The following is a 23,363-nucleotide window of genomic DNA, read 5'->3' on the forward strand; positions in this document are numbered from 1 at the left end:
ATTTGGTTCACTTGTATCCCACATTTTCCCAGCATGTGCATTTGAATCATGTGGCCTGGTTTGGTTCAGTCAAATGTTCATTTCAGGATAAAAAGACATCCTACATTACTTCAAACAAAAACTGCTTAAAAATGCATTAAATCTATATTACTTGGACTCTTACCCCCGCTTACTAAAACTTAGCTCAAGTTACCTGAAGAATGGCCCATTTTATTCCTATGGGCCCTACTACAGATAACTCCGAGCTAAGCTTTAGTAAAGCACCCCTTTAATCTGTTTCCTCTCTAGTAGCTTTCTATTCACTAGAAGAATTATTACCATTTTCTCAAAAGTAACAAAATACTTTGACAGCTGTCTAGTTTTTAACCTGCAGGACAGCACTGCGCATCAGCAAAGTTACCCTTCAGGGGATCAGAGCTGGAGCCAGCTCTGACCAAAACACTTTACATGTTGGAAGATTCCACTGAACACACAAACAAATTTTGAAAAAAAAATCATACAGACCACTTTGCAAGATGTACTATAGGGTGCTGCTTCCCATGTGTAAGACTCATTATGGTATAGCCATAGTTATGCCAGTCAATGATTAAATTGCTTCTTCGTATACAACAAACTAGCCAAGTCACTGCGATGCTGGGGAGACCTGGAGGATTCTGTAAAAAGTAAACAAGTTCAGATGGGTAAATTTTTACAATATTTAAAAGAGATGATAAAATGCACAATGTGAACTGCAAAAATAATAATAAAGACTAGATGAATGTATTGCTTATTTTAGTTGGTATAATTGTCTGGATGAAATCATCTGCATGAACAGGCAATAGTCAATAACTTCATAATCCTAACACTGAGACTTTTAGGGATCCATTTACTAATTTTTTACTAAAAAAATAATTGCATGCTTACCACAGGTTAAAAAACACTACCGCAGGGCGCCTGAGTGCGCCCTGTGATAGTTTCTGCATGTGTGCGTGCTACCCACACATTAGAAATTAGTTTTTCTTTTTTTAGTGCTAGGGACTGAGAGTGTGTTCTATGCTAATCACTTAGTGCAGCTACATAGCTGTGCACTAACCAATTAGCACGTGGTTAACACGAGCTCTTACCGCCTAGAAAATAGGTGTTGATAAGTATTCACACACTAATGGCCACGCGTTAATAGGAAGATTAGCATGTGGACATTATCGGCAAAACAGAAAAAAATATCAGCCATTTCCCGGCAGCGCTAAAAGTGGGACTAGTGCAGGCCAATTTCTAGCACTGCTTAAAGGGCCCCTTAGTTTGACCAGGAATTGATCAGAAAATATAATTCACATCCCACCATTACTATATTTACCTAGTCCCCCAGTCTGTGCCAGCTCAGCGGTCCTCACTCAGGGCCCCTTTTACTAAGCTACGTAGGTGCCTACACGCGCCAAATGGAGTTAGGCCCGACTACCACGTGGCTCTTGCGGTAATTTCATTTTTGTGTGCGTCCGATACGCACATCTGAAAAATATTTTTTATTTTCTGGCATCTGACGCGCGTAAGTCATTACCACCATGGCTGGCAGTAAGTTCTCAGACCCAAAATGGACGTGCGGCAATTTTGATTTTGCCACACGTCCATTTTCAGCAAAAAAAAAAAAAAGGCCTTTTTTACAGGTGCGCTGAAAAATGATTCTGTGCGTGCCCAAAACCCGTGCCTACACTACTGCAGGCCATTTTTCAGAACGCCTTTGTAAAAGGACCCCTCAGTGTGAACATGCAGGAAACTATTTCAGCACACAGCGTGCCATACACTTCTACTATGGTGCAACTCAGCTTGGTGGTGAAGGAGGGAAATGCAGGATATGTAAATCCATTTTGGGTGGGCTTACCTAATTGAGGGGTATGTTTACTAAGGTGCATTAGCGTTCATAACGTATCTTTAAAGTTAAGGCACGTTAAACACTAATACGCCAATACATTTCTATAGGCGCGTTAGCGTTTGATACATTAGCATTTAACACGCGTTAAAAATGCTAATATGCCTATAGTGCGCCTTTGTGAACACGGGTGTGATATATAAAACTCAAAAGTGTACCTGCAGAAGAATGTAGGAAGGTGAACCAGTCTTCATCAGTATATAACACAGCTGTGCTGCCTGTACAACCACTTTAGTAAAATACTGGAAAATTCTTGGGCCAACTGTAAATACATATCATCCTGTTAATGAAAAATACAAATCTTCCTACTAAATATAAACAAACAAACCCTTTTTCATATATTTAAAGTTGCAAATATATATGTGGTCTAATACCTGCCAGTCTCAAAATTTAAACAGCAAAGACACCCCATTCCATATCTAGAAGTGCTGTCTGTCTCTGCTGTGTATCCATGCACTCTGAGCAACTCTGCTGATAGGCACTATTTCAAGGTAGAGGTAAGTGTTGGGAGCAAATAGCCTAAAACAGTGTTTCCCAAACCTGGTCCTGGAAGCACCCCAGCCAGTCAGGTTTTCAGGATATCTACAATGAATATCATGAGAGAAGATTTACATGGCTTACTGGTAAGAGAATGCCAGTCACTTCAGGGGGTGGGGGGGGGGGGGGGGGAGGGAGTAGCTAGAAGAAAGCAAGACATGCCAGTAACCGTAGAGGGGAGGGAACACAGAAGTATCAGTCATTGTGGGAGGAGGGACCAGAAAGAGGGTGAGAAATGCCGGTCACTGTGGGAGGAAGTGAGGTAGCAGTGCTGCTGACCTGAGGCCCAGATGCACAAAACCTAACGAGCCACCAATTTGGTTTTTAAACTGGTTCTAGCTAGTTTAGCAAGCAAGGATTACAGTGAGACATGCACAAAAGGGTTCTCCGAGCTCTTTTCATGTCACTGTAGCAGCTAACAAAAATGGAATGCAAAGGTATTACAGTAAGCTAATTACTATACAAATGTGCATGCAAAGCAATGCATAGCTGTTTTACCTTTACCGTGGAAATTTTAAATGGGAGGTCTGGAGCTGTCAGTTCTGCACTGTCACAAGTAAGAGAAGAGAAGAAACAAGGCAGGGAAGACGCTGGAGCACAAAAAAAAAAAAAAAAAAAAAAAAAGAACACCAGCTTCATACATGTAGCTTCTTTGCGTGTATGAAAGCCAGTGGGGAATACATGGTTAACTTTCCCCGAGAGCAAGTTGTAAAACCCAAAGGAAAGTGTAGGGCGGTCCTGTGCCATGCTTCTCTTTCAAATGATATTTTACTGGCAAGAAAAACGGAGGGGGGGGGGGGGGGGGGGGGAGTCCTGAAATTACAAATAGTGCAAACTTCACTAGTGCCTACCACAGTACAAGAAATATTGCACTGCCGAAATGTAAATGTAAAAGAAAGCATAAAAGTAATGGGGACTTACCAAATGCAATATCTGACAAACAAAGAGTGTCTGCTGGGAAACAGCATCCCCCATGCTAGAAGAACGGAGACGGGCTAAACCAATTGGACAGTGTCAGCCCAGGATGTCCCGCTCACTCACTACTGGAGGGCGACACCAGGAAGTTTGGATCCAATCAACTCACAGCTCTGCTCTGTCATTGGAGGGGGTGGCTTCAGAAAGAATGATGTCATTAGGAAGCCCTGCAGGGAGGAAGAGTTGGGACAGCAGCCAGCCAATGAGAGTCCATCTTCAGGGAGATAGGGCATTTCAAGATGTCAGCTGGCTAATAGAAGGAAGCAGCAGGAGCAGCTGGGGGTGGAACCAAGCCCTGATGCCGATTCCTCACATAAAATGACAGCCAAGAGCAGCAGAGAAAGCATATTCTGCACTTTTCTCACTTTTCCCGGCAGCAGGGAGGCAAGGAGCCTCCACACAGGTCTGCTGTCAGCCGCCGAGTCACTGCACATTAGCCAGAGCTGTCCCACCCGCCAACACATACAAGCTGCTCCATCCAAAAAAACCTGGTGCTTTTGTGCTTGCAAAATGAAAAAAAGGCTACCTCTACTGCGGTATGACAGTCATCTGTAGCATGTGCAGAGCACCAACGCTTAGCGATTGGCTGTTCTGAGCATGCTCAGCTCGCCGACTGGCTTCCCCTATATCGCATGCAAATAAGCTGAGTCACCAAAGCAATAAGAAGTTCACTTGCATGTGATTCTCTTTGGGAATTTTTTTTTTTTTTGTTACATTTGTACCCCAAGCTTTCCCACTCATGGCAGGCTCAATGCGGCTTACATGGGGCAATGGAGGGTTAAGTGACTTGCCCAGAGTCACAAGGAGCTGCCTGTGCCTAAAGTGGGAATCGAACTCAGTTCCCCAGGAACTAAGTCCACCACCCTAACCACTAGGCCACTCCTCCTTTACCGATTTGGGAAATACAGATGGATCTTTAACAGGACCTTTGTGCATCTGGGCCTTCAATTAGGTGTTAATTAAGCTGTGAGGAATGTAGAACAGCTGCAAAGGTTACTAGGGTAATCTGATTATTGTGTTAGCTTCAAAGGGACTGTTTGAAGCAGTCCCCTTAGAATCAAAGCTATATAGAGAGGAATAATCCAGGAAAAACTTTATTTCTGAGAGCTGTGTTCAGGTTGCAGACTTTGGAACCCAATGTTTTGAACACAGTTATACAATGGGCGAATTTTTTTTTAATTCTTAAGGATAATATCCCTTTAATTTTTGTGAGTACAACATCCCTTTAATGTTTCAACCAATAGCCGCTGTTTTGAATTAATGAGCGTTGACTTAAATCAGAGCCATTTTCAGACGCTTTCTGATATCAGCGGAGAGAAGACATGCTGTACTAGAACAAGTAAGGTTATAATATATAGCATGCTTTATTTGATAGTGAATGCAAGGTTTTTTGAGGACCAGAGCTTGATAGGATCCAATTCATGAGCAAGCGTGGGGTTTAGAATGTATAATTTCATCGCACAGATAAATATAAGCAACAGAGTAAAAGGCAGCCAGATTGACATGGTTTTATTCATTTTGTAGATAAAGAGTATTAGCACAAGGTTCTCCTTGAAAAAGCCGACACTGCGAAATGGGACCCCGTCGGATGGATAACAAAGAAATGAATAATGACATTAGAAGTGAATAATCTGACAAAAGTTTAAAAAGCATAAAAAATTAAAGAATAAAATGGAGGTTTTTGAGCCAATGAAGAGTCCAAACCCAGAGAGTCACAGAAAATATTGAAGCAGTGACCAGGGACAAACAGAGGCTTTTTCCTCATTAAAAAATGCACATTTAACCTCATTCACTTTCTCTCTATAATCCACTAATTTCTTCAAATATTCAACTTGTGTATCTCTAGAAAGAAACGTTCACCACTGCTTTTTGTCTCTACGTAATTCACTTTTCAACCCACATAATTCCTCGTTAAACCAAGGTGCTTTGTGATTTCTAACTACTTTTTGTTGTTTATTCGATTGCCTCAAGTAAAATGTTATACAAATCATTAACACAATCCTCAACAGTAAATCTTCTTCACTAACTTCAAACATCTTTAAATCTTTATTCAATATTTCTTGCAAGTCTTGCAGCTCAAATGACCTCTTCCTAATCCAATTCTAAGACTTACTAGACCATACCTTCTCCTTCAACACAGTTTTAACAATTACTACTGCATGATCAGACCATGGAACAAAACGTATATCATCAACATTATATACATTCCCTTTCACATTGTCTTTTCGCACAAAACCTAAATCCAAAATAATTCCTCTCTTGAAATAAGACCTTCAAACTAAAAATGTATCCCGGTCAGTTACAAAGGACATCAAAAGGATAGTTCAATTTTCAATATCTACATAGTAACATAATAACATAGTAGATGACGGCAGAAAAAGACCTGCACGGTCCATCCAGTCTGCCCAACAAGACAACTCATGTGTGCTACTTTTTGTGTATACCCTACTTTGATTTGTACCTATGCTCTTCAGGGCACAGACCGTATAAGTCTGCCCAGCACTATCCCCGCCTCCCAACCACCAGCCCCGCCTCCCAACCACCGGCTCTGGCACAGACCGTATAAGTCTGCCCAGCACTATCCCTGCCTCCCAACCTCACAAGAAGATTCCAGAACTGGAGCACTCTCTTCATCATTCTACCTGACCCTATTCTGCAAGATAGGAACTTGAAGCATAGATGACTCTATTGGAGCCTCAACACTGGATCACTGAATATCTAAATTGTCCAACTTGTCCACAGTCTGTTCAAAAAAAACGCCACTGGAAACTTTAATATATTCTCGGTCCTGGAAGTAGCAGGCGCATTTTATTGCTAGGGATTTATGACCCTTGTTGTTGTTTTTTTCTTTATTTTTACTTTTTCTCCTTCTCTTCAATTAATGTGGGCAACATTGCAGTTGTTTTGTTTTTCCTGAGTAGCTTTGTTTCTTTAGAATTTCTTTTTCAGATTTTTGTTATTATTTAATGGTTTTTAGTGTTTTTGACTGTATAAAATTTTATTGATAATAATCTACTATAATAAAACTCACCCTCAACGTTCTGAAGACACTCACTGAAGGGTTCATGGATTCATGGTGGTGAAGCCACAACACTGACCATGTCTCTCTGCCCCGCCCTCGCATGACGGACCAATCAGAAAAAACACCCTCAACATTCTGAAACACAAAGGACCATCACAACACCGTTCCCAGGCAACACTAGGCAACGTAAGACGGACCAATCAGAGGCAACTACGTGACAATAAGGGAGGAGCATTCCCCAGCAGAATGGCTCATTATCTGTGCAGCACGGAGACCACAGAACCACCGCTGGAACGAGAGAAGAATATCCTGCTGTGGTATGTGCAAAAATAGACCGGGGGAGGGGGGAGAGAAATTTTTAAATGCCTAATGCCCAGTACTGAAGAGTGCCAGAGGGCCTATAGCACAGACTATATTTGGGATCGCTTGACATGGAGTCAGAGGAGCCGGAAAACAACGTGCCCGTCACCATCTGGGACGTGGGCGAACAGGACAAGCTGCGGCCCAGCTGGAAGGATTACCCGCGACCCAGCCAGCAGCAAACAGCGACCAAGGAAGGGGGAGGAGTACTCCTTCCCTGCCTAGGAATCACTGGAGACTGGCTGCCAAACTAACGAAACAACCGCACACCGACGCACCACCTCCATCATTTGAAAGGCATCCACTCTTTCTTCAACAGAAATGCAAACTAATAATACAAAACAAACAAAGAATACATGGTTTCTCGGGCGGCTGCAGGTAACTCACCACCCCTTCCTCTTCCCCTTTTGCCGAAGCGGCCAAGGACGTGCCCAACCATCCCCAGCCTCAGGCAAGCAGTCTCCCACCTCGGGGATTCCCCGAGCACCCGGAAAAAGACGGCGCTGATTCCTGCAGCGCATAAATGTTCCAGCATTCCCCTGCAACCGGCCTGAAATGGACCAAACATACCGGATCACCCCCCGACGGCCCGAGACCGTACTCTTCTCCCTTCCACCAACTTAAAACAACCATCCCCGTCCTCAGGCAAGCCGTCACCCACCTCCAGGATGCCCAGAACCCCAGCCCAATGGAAAAAGATGGCGCTGCTTCCAACAGCACATTTCTCTTCCAGCATTCCCCTACAGCAGCCCTGAAACGGCCAAAAAAATACCGACAGACAAAGAACGTGCTCCTCTACCTTCCGCCCATCTAAAACAACACTGCTGCCTCAGCACAACACAAAAAAAAACATGGAAAAAAAAAACACTCAACAAAGGCTGACCCCTCTACAACCACATTACATTTCACCAACAGAAAGACCCCCCTCCACAAACCTCCTTGACAGACAAAACCACACACACACACAATACAACAGAAACACACCCTCAAAGCCACACACCAATCCAACCCACTTTGCCAGCACAGCACAGCACATCCCCCAACCCCCAAGCAAAAAAACAAAACAAAAAAAAACACACATCAACAACCTGCACACACACCGCACCCTCACACACACAAAATAACTCTGTGACACATACACACACAAAACAAAACCACATGCTAGCGCCCGTTTCATTGGTTTCGGAAACGGGCCTTTTTTTACTAGTAATAGACAAAGATAGGCTTGAAAAATGTGCCTGCTTACTCTATTTTTCCAAGGCAGAGAGATGCAGCATACTGTTTGGCTAATTATGCATGAAGAAGTCCATAAATGATTAAGTTTAAAACCACTACCTGAATCACTTCTGCAAACGCATCACCATGGACCTTGCACAAACATGGTGTAAGCATACATTGGTGTGTTCCTCCCTTACCAGAAAGTATGTTGTATAAAAACAAGAGAGCTACAGCCAATAATAGCTGGCATAAAGGTGAAATTAAAATAGTAGGTTACCTTTTAATGCTGCAACTTCAGAAATCGGGACAATCTTTATTTTACTGTTACATAAAACATCCTTATGGAGTTTTGAGCCTATCAGAAAATGAAATTATATGTTTAGTACATTATGTTAACTTTCACATTGCTTGTTATGCCATACAAGATAGTTTCAATCACTGAGGCCTGGATGAATCTAGCCCAGAACTAGAAATTACTTCCAGAATTTAGGAGCAAGGATGGACCTATCCAACCCATGCTCCCCCTGTATTCACCCGCCTAGCCCAATGTTATCCACTCCAATGCAGCCACCCTCGCTCATTCATCCCAATGCATTCACTTAACTTTCCGTAAAGCCTCTGATGCAAGCACAATTGCCCTGCTCCACTCCTTTCCCTATCTCTCTGACAAGCAGAGGAATCTACTTCTCTCCTACCTAACCACGTCTGAAGCTACCAACACAGTTCATAGCTTCACATTTTGAATACTGCTTGTCTCACAACTGGTTTGAACAGCATATCATCTGGAGGTTGCAACAACCATTTTGAGGTTTGCTCACTCCTGTCCCAGCCCCCTGACTACACCACTAGACCACCAGGGACTCTAGGGGAGGCTCAGGGTTGAGGGAGGGGGAGGGGGTGAGAGGAAGGGGTTCAGCACACTCCTGTTAGGGAGACAGGAGGGGAGGGGGGAGGAGCAGAGAGAGAGAGAGAGAGAGAGGGGTCAAGCCTGCTTCAGCTGAAAATGAAGAAGTATTTCCACCCAAAACTGAAAAAGGCTGAATTTGGACTTCAGGCTGATTTGGGACTGAAACCAAAACCAAAATTCAGTACAATTTTGGAAGAGATGTACACATTTTGCAGAGTACAAATCAGGGATAACTCTATGAGTATCTGAGACTTAAGCAAATGAAGCCCTGCAATGAGCCTCTGCATATGCCTCTGAAACTTCAATATAGCCATACAAAGTGCAGGCTATAACATGTCAAGATAATGTTGCAGCCTGCTCAGATATTGAACTTCTCATTATGTGGTCCATTTTTGAAAACATTCAGGCACCTCTGCAATAGGTGCTATGGTGCAGAATTTTAGGAACCCTCAAGAAGGAGTGCAACATTACATAAGAAAAAATGCAAAATTAATAACTGGAGTTCTTTTTCCCCCAAAATGAGTACTAGTATTTCTACTTTCTAAAACAGAAGTTCTCAAACCAGTCAGGTTTTCATGATATCCACAGTGAATATGCACAGGATAAATGTGCAAATATTACCTCCATTCTATGCAAATTTATCTCATGCATATTCATTGTGGTTATCCTGAAAACCTGACAACTACGAACTTGCAACACTGATTTCAATGGATAGCCTTTGGGGCTACAAATACGGTATACCACACTGATGGGGTGTATGCTGAAAACCAGAAGTCTCCCCCCTGGAGTTAGGTAAGTTGGCAGCTATGCACGAGGGAACTTTAGATAACAGGATATTCCAAAAGGTAAGAAAAGCAAGACTGGAAAGAACTGTCTGGTCTCTCCTGAACACAGTCTACTCCCTACTCCATCCTTTCTCACCCCGGAAGCCGACCAAGCTGACGCTGTAGTCGTGGCGTGACAGAGAGAGCGCGTGGTACGTCATGCGGGGGCTACGGCCCAGGTCTCCGAGCACCAGCACGCAAACGTGCGCCCGATCCGGTGAAAAAACCCGGAGTTGCCACAAGACCACACTCATCAGCGCTAGCAGTATCGTAAATTGTAGCAAGGCTTCGCCGTTGCTCCATGCCAGCATACAAATACAGCCCGCCACACCTAGCATCCACACTACAGCCTGCCGCATACCGATCATCTACCATTGCGGACGCAGGGCGGCACCTGTGACTGACGTCACGTCACGTCACATGACCAGAAGGGGCTTGATTATTCGGGATACTTCCGCCCCGCAATGGTCTAATAATATAATAAACTGGATTAAAAAAGAACACCTTCAATAATAACAACAACAAATAATCCGGACTACCTGTGGCTTTGGGTAGGTTGCTAGTGTAGCCATGGGATAAAGGCTGAGCCCTAACTTTTGATACAGGCGGAAACAGAGGCAGCTGCGAAGCCGGAAGCGTCAGCGCACGGAGAGCACTTTCACAGTCTGGATGTGGCTTATTCAGAGAAGTGCTGATATAGTGGTGCGGTAATGGTAACTAATAAATGCAAGGCACATATTTGAGCAGGTGTTTCGATGGAATACAGAATGAGCGAGTCCAGGGTATAGCAAACAAATAACTGTTGCTGCTGCAATATGTAATGGTAAGGATAGGGATTACTCAATGACTTTCAATGGGCAAATTGATGCAGACCAAACTTTATTGGAAAATCACTAAAAACAGGGACCTGAAAAAACGTGTCAAAATATCAATAAATAGAAACATCATTGAAAATATATATAAACATAAAACTGTCAGTAATATTATCATTTTAATGTACCTATCAGTCCTATAGGGTGCTTTCCAGCAGATAGAGTGTGGTCATCCTTTTTATTGCCAACATTAGATTCTGTTAAATTTTTTTCTTTCGAAATATTCATTTTCACATTGTTTATTGGATACCTGCCCCAGCTACTTACTGAAGACTGCCCCAGATTTATTTGTTGTCTCATCATGCTATCTCAAGGTTTTTCCATATAGGCAAGGGTTGTACAAGTCTTACTCCTATCCCAAAGAACCCCACAGCTACTAGGAGTGACCTATCTAATTACAGACCAGTGGCTTCCATCACACATTCTTAGTAAAGCTGATGGAAAGTTTGGCATCCTCTCCAACTCATGGAATTCTTTCACTCGCATAACATTCTACATAGCTCTTAATCAGGGTTCAGGCCTGCATATTTACCACCCTGATAGCCAATTTCAGGAAAGAACTGAACCTAGGTAGGTAACTTTTAATTTTGCAGTTTGACATGTCTAGTGCTTTTGATACACTTGATCATTGCATTTTACTAAACTTGATGGATCATTTTGGTATTTGTGGTACAGTCTTGCAGCGTCAGTGGATTTCTAAAATCTAGACGCTATCAAGTAAAGCAGGCTGGTCTTTTGTCTCCATTCTGGCCCTTGGTTTGTGGTGTTCCTCAAGATTCCCCCTTTCCCCTAACCTGTTCAATTTGATGATGGCTCCAGTAGGTAGTTCAGTGGAATCGAGAGGTTTTAAGTCCTTCATATATGCTGATGATGTCAACATTTATATTCTGTTTTTGGAGAATTTATCAGAGATCTTGCCAACCATCAAATCTGGCTTCAATCTGATGGAATCTTGGACCACTGAATTCAAACTTAAATTTAACAAAGACAAAACCAAATCCTGATTCTGACTAATCCCTATCTCCCTGTGGTTATTCAGAATTTCATGATAGATAATATAACTTGCCCATTAGCTACTGCTATGAAAATCCTGGGTATAACCATTGACCAGTATTTGACCTTTGAACCTCAGGTGTCTAAGGTGGTTTCTTGTGTCTTCAATACATTGTGGAGATTGAAGCGATTGCACCCTTTCTTTTTGAACTCCGACTTCCGTGCTTTGGTCCAAACATTAGTTCTTTCCTAATTTGATTTTTATTTATTTATTAGAATTTATTTACCACGTTTTTGAAAGAATTCACTCAAGGTGGTGTACAGCAAGAATAAGGCAAACATAAGCAATAGACAATTACAGCAGTAAAAATATTCAAACGACAATACAAATTATGGCATAGTATCCTACATTACAGTGCTAAGACAATACACAATAAAACATTTTAATAGACAGCATAGGATGTAAGCAAAGATGGAACATATAAACAGATAAGATAGAGCAACAAGAATAAGAAAATAAGGGACTAGTTAAAGAGAGTTGTAAATGAGGTGCTTGAACATTATCTTGGCTAGGGTACATAAGTACATAACAATAGTAACATAGTAGATGACGGCAGATAAAGACCTGCATGGTCCATCCAGTCTGCCCATGACAAACTCATATGTGTATACCTTACCTTGAATTTGTACCTGTCCTTTTCAGGGCACAGACCATATAAGTCTGCCCAGCAGTATTTCTCGCCTCCCAACCACCAGTCCCGCCTCCCATCACCGGCTCTGGTACAGACCGTATAAGTCCGCCCTCCCTATCCTCGCCTCCCAACCACCACCCCCTCTTCCCCCCAACTGCTCCGCCACCCAATTTCAGCTAAGCTTCTGAGGATCCATTCCTTCTGCACAGGATTCCTCTATGCATATCCCACGCATGTTTGAACTCCGTTACCGTTTTCATTTCCACCACCTCCCGCGGGAGGGCATTCCAAGCGTCCACCACCCTCTCCGTGAAAAAATACTTCCTGACATCTTTCCTGAGTCTGCCCCCCTTCAATCTCATTTCATGTCCTCTCGTTCTACCGCCTTCCCATCTCTGGAAAAGGTTCGTTTGCGGATTTATACATAAGTAATGCCATACTGGGAAAAGACCAAGGGTCCATCGAGCCCAGCATCCTGTCCACGACAGCGGCCAATCCAGGCCAAGGGCACCTGGCAAGCTTCCCAAACGTACAAACATTCTATACATGTTATTCCTGGAATTTTGGAGTTTTCCAAGTCCGTTTAGTAGCGGTTTATGGACTTGTCCTTTAGGAAACCGTCCAACCCCTTTTTAAACTCTGCTAAGCTAACCGCCTTCACCACTTTCTCCGGCAACGAATTCCAGAGTTTAATTACACGTTGGGTGAAGAAAAATTTTCTCCGATTTGTTTTAAATTTACTACACTGTAGTTTCATCGCATGCCCCCTAGTCCTAGTATTTTTGGAAAGCGTGAACAGACGCTTCACATCCACCTGTTCCACTCCACTCATTATTTTATACTAGCCTTTGAGCCCGTAAAAACGGGCTATTATAGGAAGGGGGGGTTGAAAGGCCCTCCCCCGCCCCTCCCCTCCCCCCCCGAATTCGCCCCACCCTCACCGATCCGTCACCACCCACCTTCCACCCGGCCGGGCCCTCGCTCCGCTATTGAAACAGCGAGGGTCTGGGAACGCAGCACTGAGCTCTGCTGAGCTGCCGACATCGGCCTTCGTTCTTCTTCTCTGCCTGTCCCGCCCTCGTGTGATGTAACGTCGAGGGCGGGATAGAGGCAGAGAAGAAGAACGAAGGGCGATGTTGGCAGCTCAGCAGAGCTCAGTGCTGCGTTCCCGGACCCTCGCTGTTTCAATAGTGGAGCAAGGGCCTGACCGGGTAGAAGGTGGGTGGCGGGGCGGCGGCGACTCGGGTGGGGGGAGCGATAGACGGCGGTATCCCTCCCTCAGAAATGCGCAGTACAGACCCTCTGTGTACCGCCCCCCGTCATCACGTATTGACGCGGGGGCGGGGCAGAGAAGGTCTTTACTGCGCATTTGCGAGTGAGTACGGTCACTCGCCGTTTATATGTTTGATACCTCTATCATGTCTCCCCTCAGCCGTCTCTTCTCCAAGCTGTATAGCCCTAGCCTCCTTAGTCTTTCTTCATAGGGAAGTCGTCCCATCCCCGCTATCATTTTAGTCGCCCTTCGCTGCACCTTTTCCAATTCTACTATATCTTTCTTGAGATGCGGCGACCAGAATTGAACACAATACTCAAGGTGCGGTCGCACCATGGAGCGATACAACGGCATTATAACATCCTCACACCTGTTTTCCATACCTTTCCTGATAATACCCAACATTCTATTCGCAGCAGCACACTGAGCAGAAGGTTTCAGTGTGTTATCGACGACGACACCCAGATCCCTTTCTTGGTCCGTAACTCCTAACGTGGAACCTTGCATGACGTAGCTATAATTAGGAGTGGATAAACATGTCCTGTTACAATATGTGCAGCTGGTGTCATTTACTTTTTTTTAATGCTGTTTACTCAGGTTTGAAGTGCTCCTTAATCAGGAAATTACAGTCAACGCAGAATACCGCTGCCAACCGTGTGTGTGGAGCTCCCTACTGTTCTAAGGCAACTCCTCTCCTGGTTAAATTGCATTGACTTCCAGTAACTTCTCAGATCACCTTTAAGCTTTGCATACTTGTTTACCAAATTTTGTACATCCTATTGCCTAGTTATATGCAGAACCTGATAGACCTGCCTTCAAGAAATGCTCCTTCATCTAGGGAATATCTCATGCTTCACTATCCAAGTTGTAAGAATCATCACTATACATTTGTTCATACTGCAGGCTTCTAAGATGTGGAACTTTTTGCCTAATACATTTACATATGTTACTGATTATTATTTTGTAAGTTGCTGAAGGCATTTCTATTTGATCAGTTCCTCACCTGAACTAGTGCTTGTTAGTTCCTGAGCACATTAGGTGTCTTGTTTTGGTTACTGCACAGAAGGTTTTTTTTTTCGTTTTTTTTTTTTTTGGATTGTCCATTTCTTGTGTATGCTGACATTAGCATACACAAGCAATAGACAATTACTCCTCCACTCCACTCCCTTGAAATTTGGCCATCCCTGTGAGGGGGGAGGTATGTGTGTGTCAGCGAAGGCATAACGAAGACAAGAACGTCCTTCTTTCAAACGTTTTGGACATCCTCAACTGCCCCCCACAGGGATGGGCCAAATTTCAAGGGAGTGGAGGAGTGGCCTAGTGGTTAGAGCACTGGTCTTGCAATCTAGAGGTGGCTGGTTCAAATCCCACTGCTGCTACTTGTGATCCAAAATCCAAATAAAGGGGGTTTCAGAGGCATAGCAGGCATGGATGTCCTTCTCACAAACATCCACATTTTGGACATCCTCAACTGCCGTTGCAGGCGTCACAGGGAAGGACGTCCTCAACTGCCATTGCAGAGAAGGACGTCCTCAACTGCCGTCACTTCCCCTCCTTAGGAAGGAAATCGTGTGTAAATGAGGTAACAGCGAGCAATTCATTTGCATGCAATTTCCTTCATGCATGCCCGTTCCTTTCCGGATCCGTTCAGTTAGTGGGACCAGTGCACTACCAATGCTGGCTCCCCCCATGACCAAATGGCTTGGATTTGGTCGTTTCTGAGATGGGCATCCCTGCTTTCCATTATCGCCAGAAACCGGGGACGACCATCTCTAAGGTCAACCTAAATTTCAGGATTTGGGCGTCCCCGAACGTATTATCGAAACGAAAGATGGATGTCCATCTTGTTTTGATAATACGGGTTGCCCCGCCCCTTTACAGTGCTGTCCTTAGAGATGGGCACCCCCGTTCGATTATCCCCCTCCATGTCAATTAAGTGACAAGGCTAATACATTTTACTACAGAGAATAATTATGATCTCTTATAATAAATCAGATACTATTGGCTATTCTTTACTGTAGAATCCTATTAATAGCTGTACTGTCTTCTGCCACAGTCTTAAATAGTGAATCAACTGGTCTCAGCGATGTGAGTCACCCCAATAAGTCTCCCTGTATAGTAGGGGTGGAGAACCATGGATCTTGAAGGCACAACATAGTCAAGTTTCTAAGATATTCACAATGATATGCATGAGATCTAATTGCATACAATGGAAGCAGTAAATGCAAATCAATCTTATGCATATTCAGTATGGAAATCTTGAAAACCTGACTGGATTGTGGCCCTGGAGGACCATGGTTGTCCATCCCTCTTCTAAGAACTGAGAGGCCAATACTCAAAGGTTTGCGGTGGAGACTTCACTCTACCATGAGATTAGTGCAAAATAGTTGCCACAGCATTATCAAACTAATGTGCATGCAAATTAATGCGGCATTTAAATTGCTGCATGACTCTGCACTTAATGTTAATTTTTCTGAAAGGTGATTGGCTCAGTCAATGACAGGAAAGTTGATATTTAAATGAAACCCCTTACCCCCCCCCCCATCCCAACGTATCCCTGGTGTCTAGTGCCACCCACCCTGACCCACATACCCGACCCCCATTTTCCCCAAACATTAAAAAAAATGCCATGGTGGTCTACTGACCCCCGGCCCCCTTCCTGACCTGACCCGCCCTCCTTACACTAATGTTAAAAAAATGCCCTGGTGCTTGTGGAATCTGGTAAATAAATGGTTAATGTTAGTCTAGAATACTTAAGGAAAATATTCTACATTTGTTGATAGAAAATGCTGAGACTGAGTTTTTCTCTCAGCCTTCACCTATTAACCTCTGATTTGTCCATACAGCTACACTATAACTACACTAAAGACGAAACTGCACATTTTCTTTCCTCGAAACTAACTAACTGTTCCTCTGATCCTATTCCCACCCATCTACTTAGCACTATCCCTTTTATCTGTCATATCTCTGCGCATATCCAGCAGATAGCCAAGACCTGTCGCTTCTTTCTTTATAACATCAGCAAAATTCGCCCTTTCCTCTCTGAGCACACCACCCGAACTCTCGTCCACTCTCTCATCACCTCTCGCCTTGACTACTGCAACCTACTCACTGGCCTCCCATTTAGCCATCTATCCCCCCTTCAATACGTTCAGAACTCTGCTGCACGTCTTATCTTCCGCCTAGACCGATATACTCATATCACCCCTCTCCTCAAGTCACTTCTTTGGCTTCCGATCAGGTACCGCATTCAGTTCAAGCTTCTCCTACTAACCTACAAATACACTCAATCTGCAGCCCCTCATTACCTCTCTACCGTTATCTCCCCCTACACTCCTACCTGAAACCTCCTCTCTGTACCCTTCTCCACCACCGCCAATTCCAGGCTCCGCCCTTTCTGCCTCGCCTCTCCCTATGCTTGGAATAAACTTCCTGAGCCCATATGCCAAGCACCCTCCCTGCCCGTCTTCAAATCCTTGCTCAAAGCCCACCTCTTCAAAGTCGCCTTCGGTACCTAACCATTCTACCTCTATTCAGGGAAACTCTAGACTGCCCCAATTTGATTGTCTGCACATGTTGTCCATTAGATTGTAAGCTCCTTTGAGCAGGGACTGTCCTTCTTTGTTAAACTGTACAGCGCTGCATATCCCTAGTAGCGCTTTAGAAGTGTTAAGTAGTAGTAGTAGTCATATACTCAATCTTTCACTTTCCACTGCGACTGTTCCTGATGCCTTCAAATATGCCATAGTCACACCACTCCTCAAAAACCCTTCACTGGATCCTACCTGTCCTTCCAACTATCGTCCCATCTCCCTCCTTCCTTTCCTATCCAAGGTACTTGAATGTGCGGTTCACCGCCGTTGTCTTGACTTTCTTTCATCTCAAGCTATTCTTGATCCACCTCGCACTCTTCATTCAACTGAAACAGTGCTTGCTAAAGTCTCCAATGACCTATTCCTGGCCAGATCCAAAGGTCTCTATTCTATCCTCATCCTTCTCGATCTGTCTGCTGTTTTTTACACTTGATCACCGCTTACTCCTTGATATGCTGTCGTCACTTGGATTTCACGACTCTGTTCTTTCTGATTTTTTTTTTCTTATCTTGCCCATCGTACTTTTAGTGTATACTCTGGTGGATCCTCCTCCACTTCTATTCCACTATCAGTTGGTGTACCTCAGGGATTTCTCCTGGGACCACTTCTCCATCTGTACTTCTTCTCTTGGCACTCTGATCTCATCCCATGGTTTTCAGTATCACCTTTATGCTGATGACTCTCAGATCTACCTCTCCGCACTAGAAATTTCAGCAGGAATCCAGACCAAAGTATCAGCCTGCCTGTCTGACATTGCTGCCTGGATGTCTTACTACCATCTGAAACTAAACATGACCAAGACTGAGCTTTTTATCTTCCCCCTAAACCAACCTCTCATCTTCCCCCATTCTCTATCTCTGGATAACACTATCATTGTCCCTGTCCTCAGCTCATAACCTTGGGGGTCATCTTCAACTCCTCTCTCCTCTGCACATATTCAGACTGCTAAAACCTGTCATTTCTTTCTCTATAATGTCACCAAAATTTGTCCTTTCCTTTCTGAGCACACTACCAGAACCCTTATCCACACTCTTATTTCCTCTTGCTACACTATTGCAGCTTGCTTCTCACAAGTCTCTCATTAAGCCATCTCTCTCCCCTTCAATCTGTTCAAATTTCTGCTGCATGACTTATATTCTGCCAGTGTCACTATTTTTGTTAGCCTTCTCCTCAAGTCACTTCATTGGCTTTCTATCCATTTCCACATACAGTTCAAACTCTTCTTATTGACTTACAAGTGCATTCACTGTGCAGCTCCTCAGTACCGCTCCACTCTTATCTCTCCCTACACTCCTCTCTGGGAACTCTGTTCACTGGGTAAATCTCTCTTATCTGCACCCTTCTTCTCCACTGCTAACTCCAGACTCCATTCCTTTTAACTCGCTGCACCATATGCCTGGAATGGACTTCCTGAGCCGGTATGTCAAACTCTATCTCTGGCCGTCTTCAAATCTTGGCACACCTTTTTGATACTGCTTTTAACTCCTAACCCTTGCTCACTTGTACAGTACCCATGTTTTATCATTCCCACCTTAGTAATTCCCTTATCCCTTATTTGTCCTGTTTGTCCTAATTAGATTTTAAGCTCTGTTGAGCATGGACTGTCTCTTCATGTCCGGTGTACAGCGCTGTGTACATCTAGTAGCGCTATAGGATTGATAAGTAGTAGTAGTAGTATAAGCTGTCTGTTGGAATATTTTCCTTTTCTTACCTAGGCAGCAGAGTGATACATTTATGATCCAGAGATGGGCCATCTATATTCTGTCTAACCCTCCTATGTTTGTATTTGCCATTTTTCAATAGAATGGATTCATTGCCACATCTGTGGGTTAGCCTTTAAAAATGTATCCATTTTGAATCTTAGAATAATCTAGCACAGACTATGGTGCTGGCTTGATGTTCCTCTTTGTTAACAAGCTATGCAAATCTAAAATAAATGACTAATTCTCTGACTAGTAGTTATTGGATTTATTTATAGAATTATAGAAATGCTGTTTCCATATGCTCTAGTAGACTCCTGCCTCCCCTCCTGACCAGACCATACCCTTCCCCTAATGTTAAAAAAAATGCCCTGGTGGTCTAGTGAACCCCCAGTCCCCCTTTCTCTCGCAGTCCCCTCCCCCAGTCCCAAAAAACATCTCTGGTGGTCTAGTGGGACCCACCCCAAGCCTAGTCCCCCCCAGACCCCATACCTTGAATGAGGCAGGAGCAATGCTCAAACGCTCCTACCTCTGGCCGCTGCCAATCTTGTCCCACACAGTTTATCCTGGAATGCACTGGGCAGAGCCTGTCTAACATATAAAGGAGAAACTCCCATGCATGAAGCGGTCTGGGGCAGGGTGGTCAGGCTGGAGAAAAGCAAGAGGTGCCACTATACTGCTCAACCAACCTTTCAATGCTGCCCCAGACCTGGAAAAAAGTTTCCCACTCTAAATATGTGTGAAAAACTTTTTTTTTTTTTAGCATATATGCAGGGTAATTAATGACTGTATTAACATGCATTTAAATGCAGTCTGAAGTAATGGCTTCAGAATGAGGTAATACCTATACTGAAACCATTTGAGCATTGCTCGGCCAATAAAACCTGTGCTAAAACTGGGTTAAAGCTGCACTAATGTTTTGTGAATTAGCCCCACAGTAACTTGGCAGCCCTCCTTAAGCTGCTGTGGTTACTCAAATTTAGATGAGTCCTATTTAGGTGACTTGGGCTGGTTCATTCTGTCCAAATTACAAAATGAGAGGCACACAGAAGCTGCTAAAAGGACAGGCCAGTGGCTAATAAGTAAATATATTAAAACACAACTTTCTAAATAAAAATGTGCTTATATTCTATAAATATGTTTCGGCAGCAAACTGCCTGCAGCAGGAGCATATTTATTCTTGTAGAAACATGTGACACCTAAAAATAAAAAACATAATACAATCATAAAATTCATAACCTGCTATTATATTAATTAAATTAGTAAAAGAGTGGGCACATGCACATACAAAGTGACATACTTAAACATGCAAAAATAATAAAACCAAAAGAAGAAAAAGAGGGTCTTATTACCTTAAATTGGGGCATACAGGGTATAGATTTGCTTGCACTGGTCTCCCTGAAGCTAGTGTAAACTGCTAAAAAAGAATCACGTATCTCGTTTATGCAGATAGAAAAAAAACTCTCAGACTCCAAAATAGCGTTTTCTCTAAGTATGACAACTAAGAACAACAAAAAAAAAATTATAGGGTCAGATAATACTGACCTCATAACAAAAGGGGATACATAAAAGTGAATCAGCTTGTTGGGATTCTATAGTACCAGTCTCGCAATCCCAAAATACAGCAGGCATGGTAGTAATCATTTAGCTTTGTCAGGACCTAATAATACAAGTTTCATTTGCAAGACTCAATGCCAGCAATGAGCTCTGGAAATAGAGAATTAAGTTTAAGTTAAGGATTATTTAGTACCAATCTCATATGTGGAGGGGCATTTTCGATATGATGTCTAAGTCAGACTTTGGACATCTTGTGCTAAACGTCCCAAATCTGAATAGGAAATGTAGCCATTTTTGAAACAGGAAAACATCTATCTTTTCTTTTTTAAAAATGGCCACATGCAAGATGTTTTTGTTCTCTATGCGTTTATCTTTTTGGTACGTTAAAAAAAAAAGATCCAAGTGAAAAATGCAGAAATCAAGGCATTGGGATATAGGAGCAGCCAGCATTCTTAGTAGACTGGCCACAGGCATCCCAGTAGAGCAGTAGGTCATCCTAGGAGACACTGCTGTGAACTTCATATAAAGTTCCCAGGTATACATCTCACTGTTGCTCCCTTATCTTGTTTGCTGAGCCTTCCAAAACCCACCACCCCCAACTGTGCACCACTACAGTAGCCCTTTTGGGTGAAGGGGTCACTTATATGTGATTTTGTTCTCGATCCATGACAAAATTTCAGCCTGCTTTTCCGACAATGCTGCTTGGATGTCTCACCACCATCTAAAGCTCAACATGACCAAAACTGAACTTCTCATTTTTCCCACTAAACCCACTTCCCCTCTTCCCCCTTTCTCTGTCTCTGTTAATGGCTCTCACATCCTCCCTGTCTCCTCAGCTCGTAACCTTGGAGTCATCTTTGATTCCTCTCTCTCCTCTGCACATATTCAACAGATTGCCAAAACCTGTCGTTTCTTTATCTACAATATTAGCAAAATTCGCCCCTCCCTTTCTGAATACGCTGCCAGAACCCTTATCATCTCTCGCTTGGACTATTGCAATTTGCTTCTCACTGGTCTTCCACTCAGCCATCTCTCTCCCCTTTCCAATCTGTCCAAAATTCTGCGGCACGACTTATTTTCCGCCAGAATCGTTAAACCCACACTAGCCCACTCCTCAAGTCACTGCAATGGCTCCCTGTCCGCTTCCGCATTCAGTTTAAACTTCTCGTACTGACCTTTAAATGCATCCACTCTGCAGCCCCCCATTACCTCTCCACTCTCATCTTTCCCTACATTCCTCCCCGTGAACTCCGCTCACTGGACAAATCTCTCTTGCCGTCCCTCTTCTCCTCCACTGCTAACTCCAGGCTTCGCTCCTTTTCTCTCGCAGCACCTTATGCTTGGAATAGACTTCCTGGACCTATACATCTAGCTCCATCTCTACCTGTTTTCAAATCTATGCTGAAAACCCACCTTTTCACTAATGCTTTTTAGCTCCTAGCCACTACTCAATTGCCCTCCCCTTGTCCCTTCCTTCCTTTCTTCTCACCCATTACTTCCCTCACCCGTAAATGTCTTGTCTGTCTGTATTATTTAGATTGTAAGCTCTTTCGAGCAGGGACTGTCTCTTTGTATCAGGTGTTCAGCGCTGCGTGCGTCTGGTAGCGCTATACAAATGCTAATAATAATATGTGGGTACAGTAGGTTTCTGGTGAGTGTGGGAGGGCTCATGCTTTCCACCACAAGTATAACAGGTACAGTGGAATATGGGATGGAGTTCTCCTCTCTACAGTGCACTGTACCCACCACTACACTACTCCTGGAACCTGCTTGCTGCTCTAATAGAACTTCTTGATGATGGGACATTAATGCTGATTTCATTCCGGGATGGGGGAGAATATTTTTTTGAGAATGGGGTGCCAAGGGGTACACTTCATTGACACACTTGCTAGAGCTAAGGCAGGGTACATTTCCCTCTTATTCCCAGATACAGAAACAGTGGGACTTGCCCAATGACCATCTTTTCTCATATTTCCAGGTACGCCATTATTGAGAGCAGTTAGGCCGCTGGAGTATGGGGGATTGGGGTCTAGGCAAATTGAACATGTGTTTTGTTGCTTCACCAATCTCACTAAACAAATTATCCTACTGGTATAAACACATCAAGTCCCTGTCCCCTGACCCAGGAATCACTCAGTTACGAGAACAGTGGTAGGCTGATTTGTCCCTACTCCTTTCTGACCAACAGGTTGATACACTGATATCTTAGGCCTCTTCTCAAAATCAGCAGAGTTACAAGAGACTCAGTTTAAGCTTTTACACAGATAATATTTAACTCGGGGTGGGGGTGGGGGGCAAAGTTGGGTCTTTGGAACAGTGCATTGTGTGTTAATTGTAAGCATCTGCCTGGGACTTATGTACATTCTTTTTTGGAGTGTGATGTTGGATACCTGGTAGAAAGCAGTGTCGCTGCTTGCCTCTGTTTTGCAATGTCAAATTGAGTGGAACTATGGGATGTTGCTGCTGGGCTGTCAAGATTCCTTGTCTGCTCAAGGTTTGGGGCTTCTCAGTGTTGGTTTCTTTATAATGCTATCTTATTGGTTAAGAAACTCACTCTGACCTATTGGGTTTCAGAGCACCCTCTTCTGTTTCAGCAGTGGTTGGCTAGAATGGGGGAATATGCTAGTTTTGAGATTCTCACTTATGGGAAGCTGCACTCTGGAACGGAGGAGCTATGTCTTTCTGTGGAAAGCTATCCTGAGAACTCGTAGAAACTGAAAATGCAAATGTCAAAAATAAAGATGCAGTGTATAATTCCTATCACGTTCCAAGGCAGAAGTCACAAGGAGAGTTGTCCTTTCTGTTATAACCTCAAGAGAACTTTCCAAAAAAAAGCTGTCAGTTTGAGAGAGTCCAGAGATACTTTGACTTCTGGACACTGGAGTTACATATACCAAGAGCTCTCCACATAAATAGCTATTGTGCTCTGGGGATGGG

General features: G+C 43.6%; 1 protein-coding gene and 1 long non-coding RNA gene across 8 annotated transcripts in view; one reads left to right on the plus strand and one right to left on the minus strand.

Moving 5' to 3' along the window:
* Nucleotides 1-10,360, minus strand: part of ALG1 (ALG1 chitobiosyldiphosphodolichol beta-mannosyltransferase) — a 45,327-nt gene extending 34,967 nt beyond the window's left edge. The window contains exons 1-4 of one of the 7 annotated variants that reach the window (XM_030213609.1): nucleotides 10,286-10,360; nucleotides 8,293-8,370; nucleotides 2,062-2,165; nucleotides 505-653 (exon numbers count right to left, since the gene is read on the minus strand). In XM_030213609.1, the coding sequence (XP_030069469.1) occupies nucleotides 505-653; nucleotides 2,062-2,097 (185 nt within the window). In that variant the 5' untranslated portion in view covers nucleotides 2,098-2,165; nucleotides 8,293-8,370; nucleotides 10,286-10,360. Of the gene's footprint in view, nucleotides 1-504; nucleotides 654-2,061; nucleotides 2,166-3,361; nucleotides 3,478-8,292; nucleotides 8,371-9,663; nucleotides 9,819-9,843; nucleotides 10,165-10,285 lie in introns of those variants that run through there. The other 6 variants (XM_030213604.1, XM_030213607.1, XM_030213605.1 and 3 more) reach the window with 6 other exon arrangements.
* Nucleotides 10,361-10,480: 120 nt separating this feature from the next.
* Nucleotides 10,481-23,363, plus strand: part of LOC115476987 — a 65,929-nt gene continuing 53,046 nt past the window's right edge. The window contains exon 1 of the long non-coding RNA XR_003943254.1: nucleotides 10,481-10,569. This is a non-coding gene — a long non-coding RNA (uncharacterized LOC115476987). The remainder of the gene's footprint in view (nucleotides 10,570-23,363) is intronic.

Source organism: Microcaecilia unicolor, chromosome 8, assembly GCF_901765095.1.
Source record: "Microcaecilia unicolor chromosome 8, aMicUni1.1, whole genome shotgun sequence".
Taxonomy (NCBI): Eukaryota; Metazoa; Chordata; class Amphibia; order Gymnophiona; family Siphonopidae; genus Microcaecilia; species Microcaecilia unicolor.